The sequence below is a fragment of the Lipotes vexillifer genome, unplaced genomic scaffold (genome assembly GCF_000442215.2).
Source record: "Lipotes vexillifer unplaced genomic scaffold, Lipotes_vexillifer_v1.1 scaffold1063, whole genome shotgun sequence".
Taxonomy (NCBI): domain Eukaryota; kingdom Metazoa; phylum Chordata; class Mammalia; order Artiodactyla; family Lipotidae; genus Lipotes; species Lipotes vexillifer.
In genome coordinates, this window is record NW_006799734.1 from 3196387 (window position 1) to 3203059 (window position 6673).

General features: G+C 58.0%; 1 protein-coding gene across 1 annotated transcript in view; it reads right to left on the reverse strand.

The window, feature by feature from the left end:
- Positions 1-6673, reverse strand: part of AHRR (aryl hydrocarbon receptor repressor) — a 71406-nt gene that overhangs the window by 590 nt on the left and 64143 nt on the right. The window contains 5 exon segments of the mRNA XM_007471928.1: positions 6-629; positions 1049-1193; positions 1424-1485; positions 4036-4223; positions 5772-5908. Of these exon segments, the coding sequence (XP_007471990.1) occupies positions 6-629; positions 1049-1193; positions 1424-1485; positions 4036-4223; positions 5772-5908 (1156 nt within the window).

A 6673-nucleotide genomic window follows, 5' to 3' on the forward strand; every position in this document is an offset into this window, starting at 1 on the left:
CCAGCTGTCTCTTGGCCACGTCGCTGGCCGCCAGCCACGCCTGGCTCGGGGACACACAGTAGCCATCCGCCGCATCCTCGGACCCGGATTCGCTCTCCATCTTGATGGGCACATCGAGTGACAATATGGGGTTACCTGGGGCTCCCGGGGGCATTGGGATGCCTCGAAGCTTGTCCTCGGTGGGATAGCACCCCGCGGGGAGACGCTGCCCTCCCGGCCGAGGAAGCCCGTCCTCCAGGCTCCCCTGAGGGAAGGGGCAGCTGGTGGGAAGGGGTGCCTGGCCCTGGTGGCCATCCCGCAAGGCTCTGCTGGTCCGGCTGGTGCAGGGCCCAGGGGGAGGCTTTGGCTGGTGAGAGCCAGGTGAACTCCTGACGGCGTGGACAGTGCCCTGGGTGCCCGGGTAGGGCAGGCAGGCGCCACGGGCCTGCACGGCGGGGAATGGGTCACCCTTGCCGGGCTCCAGCTTCAGCTTGGTGCCGCCGTCCTGACCGTGTCTCCCCGGCGTCCAGTTCAGGTGCTTCGAGGGTCCCTGTGTCTCGAGGTGGCAGCTGTACGGGGGGATGTCCCTCCGCTCCCTTGGGCAGGAGGGGCCCCTCGGCAGCCCCCCCAGTTCCTCTCCTCGCCCATCCCTGCGGGAAGAGACGCCCGTCAGACAGAGCAGGGGTAGCGGGGGCCCAAGGGGAGGCCCAGCATCACGATGGTGCCGGCCACCTGCCCGGGCTGCTCTGCACTGCCTGTGGCACTGTGACACCGAACCAGCCTCCGCCCCTCCTGAATGGGCCTTCCCATGGCCTCCCCAGCACCCAGAGGCGGGGGCAGGTGGGGCCTGGGAGGGGAGAGCGTTTCTGTGCAAAGGTGAGCACGGAGGCCGGGCGTCACCCGGGGGTCCAAACCATGGGCAGAGCCACGTCCGTGGTCCCCACGTGAGTGATGACGACCCCTCCAGGGTGAGGAGTGGGTGTGGGCACCCTCTGTGCATCCCCACATCCCACTGAGAGAGGTTCAGCCACGTGGTCAAGGCCACCGACGCTGTGCCTCAGCCACTTACCCTGCGGCCCCCTCGGGGTGGGGGTGGAGGAGGTCGTGGCCGCCCCGCAGGCACAGGCAGGGGCCCCGGGTTGCCAGCCGGCCCCAGTGGCAGGCGTCTGCGGGCCTCCTGAACACGGACAGGCCGTTTCCTCCGCTGCTCCTCCCTGCCAGGATTCAGAAAAGGGGGGGTGAGCCGTGCCTGGGCTGGGCGAGGCCTCATCCTCAGCACCATCCACGCATGACGCATGGCTTCCCCGCGATGCCCGAGGGGCCGGGCACCCTCCGTCCTCCCGCCCAGCTCTCCAGGCCGCATCGCCACAGAACGCAGCATGTCTCCAGGGGCACGGTCATTTTACCCATTTCAAAAAGACGAGATGGAGAATTTAACAGGTACCTGCTAAGTAACTGGGTTTTCCGTGCAATTCTGGTTCACAGAGACTTGCGGCAGCTTTTGCTCTGCGAAGGACAGAAAACAGCAAAACATGCAGATTAAACGTGTGTGAGGGCAGAAATTACAACACGCCCCGTGTTGTTGTCACACCCAAGAGCAGAAGATACAATGACTCACACTTTTTAAGCCTGTATAGATTGTAAAGCCTTTTCCCAGTTACAGGTTTGCTGAAAATTCCAATTCTCATCACCTTACAGGCCAACGAATCACTAATGAATTTCCTTCAGAAAGCAGACATACATACGCCTAAGATGACTTTCAGCGCATTTGTTTTCTTCTGGATGGTCAGAATGGAAATACAGATTCCTCTGATTCGCAGTAGTTATTTGCGGTAGTTTACAAAGTCATCATGAGCACTAAGTTAGTGATACTGAGCCATCGCCCCAGGGGAGTGTGTACACACACACACACACACACACACACACACACACACACACACACGTCTCACAGATCTTATAATCTTAGATCCTAAGGCAATGTGCAACTTATCCTGGGAGATCCTATTTTCTTCATATTTCAAAAGAAAAAACAAGGCTCACAGGTGTTAAGTGATTTGCCTAAAGCTGCCCCTATAGCAGGTATGAGAATGGGATTCAAACCCTGTCCGACTGGCACCACAGCCAGAGCTTCCTGAACTGCAGTTGGCCCTACTTCTCCATCTTCTGGGTGTCTCTGTAGGAGCCAGAGAGAGAGGTGGAGATGGAGACAGAGATGGAGACAGAGACATGAGGTTGGAGCGTCACCCTTAGCGGGGTGCAGATCACACACACAGAACCTGTGAACATTTAGGCGTGAGGGTGTATCACAAAGTCCCGTTCAGGAAAAGTTGTGAAGGACCTGAAATGCCTTCCAGCGACCACGACGTCCCTTCCGGAGCAACCCTCCTGGGCCTCGGGCTCCCAGGTTAGTTCCTCACAGCCTCTGAGCTCAGAAGGGAACGGGCATGACGCAGGCACTGAGGCCGGTTAGGAATTCAGGTCAGAGCTGAATTCAGCTCCAGAAAACCTGAAGTCAAGAGAAGCTATTTGCTTCTTTCCTAAAATGTTGGCTGGCTCTTCCTCTCTTCGAGTTTTAATGCTGTTCTGTACAATGTGTGTCTAGTATTCGTTGCACGGTCACTCTGTGGGCAGCATCCTAACCCTCACCGCACAGACCCTCGCCAGACCTCCGAGGGACGTCCAGGTGTCCACGCCGCCCTGGGCAGTGGCAGGTGAGCCGGGAGGCCAGCACCCACCGCCCCAGGTTCAGGGCTCCTGCGCGGCCCTGGCTGGGGGTGCCGTCCGCACACCTGCGCTTCCCCGCGTGGCCGCCGGGGGGCAGCAGGGCCTCTAGGAAAAGCGATAGGAGGGGCCGATTTTCCCTCCATCTCGTTTGTACGGCTGGGGAAACATAACAGAAGAGAAGAGCTCATCGTGTGGGGCTCAGTTACCATCATCAAGCCAGAGAGCTCGAAAGCAGAGAACTCTTGAGACGGCAAAGGCAGGTGGAGGGTATTTCTCCCCAGCGTTGGCCCAGGTGGTGGGGAGAAAGCAGGTGCGCAGAGCCGTCTCGCCGGCAAGACACGCGTGGGTGTGGTCGAGCGTAATCTACGTGCTTTGTCGCATCTCACGTTTTAGTTGCTTCATCAGTTATTTTTAGAGTTTTTCCCCGCGGGCATTCTGTTTTTCCTTCCTCCTATTTGACAACATTTTCTACCTTTGTAAAAGAGAAGGCATATGTATTTAATGTTTAAATGCTCCAGAAAACTGCTGCCTTAACGAGCCGGCACGTGCGAGACCCAGAGGCCGTGAAGACATGGCTCCACCTGCAAACCCGGGGCAGGAATGGGGACGCAGGGGGCTCAGAGCCCGGTCATCTGAACGGGCGCTGAGGTCAAAGGGGAACCTGGGTACCAACGAAGGACAAAGAAGCGGGTTGGAGACTGAGGTCTCCTGACATTCTGCCCCTGGTCGCGGCACAGGGGAGGGTATTGAGGAAGGAGAAAGGCAGACGTCAGACGCCTCGCCTCTTCCCCGGGGTCTCCCTCGCACCACGGGAAACACGGTTTGCACGCGCACAGCATCTTAATCTCTCCCAGAACCTGACCCATGCAACACAGACCTAACCCATTCCTAGAAATTACAGACAGGAATCTCCCGGCAAACCTAACTCTGGAGAGCCAAGAAGTCGCGGGGGTGGCGCGATGTGTGCGGGACGCCTGTCTGCAGCGTGTGCCCCAGCGGTGGGCCTGGTGTTGAGGGAGGGCACGCAGAGAGAGGCAGGGAGGCTGCGGTCCGGCCTCCCGTCCCCCACGGGGGACACGGGCCCAGGTAAGTGGAGGGCTTAGACGTGAAGAGATGCAGCAGTGTTTGGTGCCACAGTCCACAAATATCAGTGAAAGGTTTTCTTTTTTCTAATAGCTGCTTCCTACGTGGTGTAGTAACTTTAAAAACAACAAGCTTCTCATTATATTCCTTGCCGGAAATGAAGGAGGAATAGACAGAGGAGACTAAGTGTGGAGACGCTGCGTTTGAAGCAGCAGGATGGGACCGCGGCTGCTGGGGGCTCTGACTCACTTTGTGTCCGGCGTGGCAGAGGTGTCCACCCTCTGTTTCGCCCTCAGACACACACTCTGCATCTTCACCGCAGCAGGCAGGGGCGCCACGACGCAGAACAGGGAGAGCCGAGGGGGCAGGGCGGCTCCCGACGGGGCCCTCCTCTTCTGCCCGAACAGGAATTTCAGTTTCCCTTGAAACTGCATCGTCTGGTGTTGCAAAGACAGAAGCGAAGGCATGTTCACAGAGTGAATCATCGACGCGGTCAAAGGCCGTGGAGCTCACATTCCCGGGGACAGAAAGCCAGAGAGCTCTGATCCCGAGTCTCTGAGGAGCCATGAACCAACGCGTCTTCCACGCTGGCCCTTGGGACAGGCGCTCCCTACCGCCTTTGAATGACTCGGGGTTTCTCTGGCATCCCCGTAACATCCTCTAACCTTCCAGCGTGTTCTCATGTGTGCACTCATGGGTGTGAGGGTGTGCGAGCCCTCACTCGGGGGCGTGAATGTGCATGGACTTGGCCGGAGCCGCCAGGCAGCCCCCCAGGAGGATTTGCTGGAGCAGATCATCTCTGAGGACTGTTCTATATTAACCGTCCACTTCCAAATTGTCATTCATTGACAACTGCCATTCATGGCGATAAAACTTAGGGACAACTTGATTTGTTTATCTGGAGCACATGGTGCGAGTTAAAAAGTTTGTGATAAAAGAAAATAAAAGATCTCCCTATTATGGAAGAGTTGATCTGTAACTGAGTTAGTTCACAGGTGACTTCAGGGCTGCCCCAGCCCTGGATGGAGGAATAAGCCCACAGGGTGGCTGCACTCCTTCCCTGTCCCTCGTCTGTCCATTCGCCCCTCCCTCCATCCTTCCATCTGTCCATCTGTCTCTCCCTCCATCCACCATCCCTTCATTTACCCATCCATCTGTCCATCCCTCCATTTGTCTGTGACTTTACTGGGTGAACAAATGCTTGCAGAGCACCTGCTATGTGATAGTCACATGCTGGGTGGCGCAGTCAGGGCAGTGGTGCTGGGACATCTTTAACATCCAGCTATCCAGAGGGGAAAAGCCCTGACTTTTAGCTTTTGACAATTTCTTCGGTGTAAAAATTCCCACCATGGCTGATTTCGCGCTGCCAACCTATTATCAGCTGGATCTCTATATTCCTGAAGTCTCGACAACGGGCTCCCGTGGGCAGCCCCACCTGCCAGGTGTGGACAGGCTCTGCACAGGCTCAGGAGCAGCTGTGGTGAGCAGCTGTGGTGATGCCGCTGCCCACTCCCCTGTCCTCGGCGCCTCCGCTGTCCGTGCCGGACCCCTTTCCTGCACGTGCACGTGCAGTGACCAACCTCGCAGTAAAATATGATGAGACACTTTTCAAACTGATTTCTTTTGCTTGTTTCCTCTACTCGGTGCTTCTGACACAGCTTCACTCCAGCTTGGGTTTCGATCTCTGCCTCACTGTACAGTAAAATCTACCTACATTCACGTAGAGGGAAAACTATCTTAGTTTCCCGCAGAACTGAGGACAAAGTATGATCAGAACAAAGGACTTTCTGGACAGCCAGCTGACGGCCTGAATAAGAGACGAGCAGCGGGGTGCAGAGGGTTGCAGGACTTCATCCGCCCCTGCGGACCCCCCACTTCATTCTCACTCAGCCGCCGACACTCAGCCTTGCCACGTCGAGGCCAGAGCCCGCGTGCCGCCAGCACCCCGGCCCCTGGCTTCTCCCGCCCAGCAGCCGCTCACTCACCAGGAAGCCCGAGGTGCTGTCCAGCAGGCAGCGCACGCGGCAGATGAAGCATCGGGTCAGGAAGGCCGAGTACTCGGTGGGCCAGCCCGCGGCCCCCTCCTGGGCCCGGAGCAGCCTCCCCAGGACGGCATCCTCTCCTGGCCGCGTTGGCACAGGCGGTGGTGGTCAGGGAGAAACCGGAAACACACTCTGATAAGCAAGTTCGTAATGTAACAGCGAGCTATCAGCACATAACACACACGCCTGCCCCAAACTGACACCTGTCCCTGAGCACCCCTCCCGCCCCCACCCCCGCAGAGCCAGCCGCCCTGACAAAGTCAGGTCTTTGCCCTCGAAAACGGCGTTTTGGTACAACCGCGTGTGTGACAACCACACGTGAGACTGCTGACCAGTTCAGGGTTTTTGGTTCTGAGCTCTATAAAACTGTGTCGGCACCCGGGGCTTGCGCTTTTCTCTAACTTTACAGGGTAACTCATGCTGCTGCGTGAAGCTGTGCTGCAAAGTCCTCCTGAATCACGGACTGCTCGTGGGGAGACGTGTGGGAGAGCCAGCACTCCCTCCCCCGGCTCTGGACCCCAGGTGAACGCCGCCCTTCCCCTCGAGCTCCCGTCGGCTCTGCAGTCTCTTGGGCACCTGGATGCCTGCCCGGTGCGTCCAGTGGGCAGGGGCCACGGATCCGGGACTTTGTAGGGGGTCTCGCTCACAGGGGGCAACGTCCCTGAACAGACAACAGTCCCTGGGGGAAATTTTCTGGTAAATCTAAAGTGAGTGGAAGGAATTTCCCGGAAGACGTGCGTCTGAGGGGGAGTTTGCAAAACCAGAGACAAGTATCGTGGCTTCTCGGCCTCACGCCATGCCCCGGGGGGGGGGGGCCCCAAAGCGACGACCCCAAAACAGCGGGG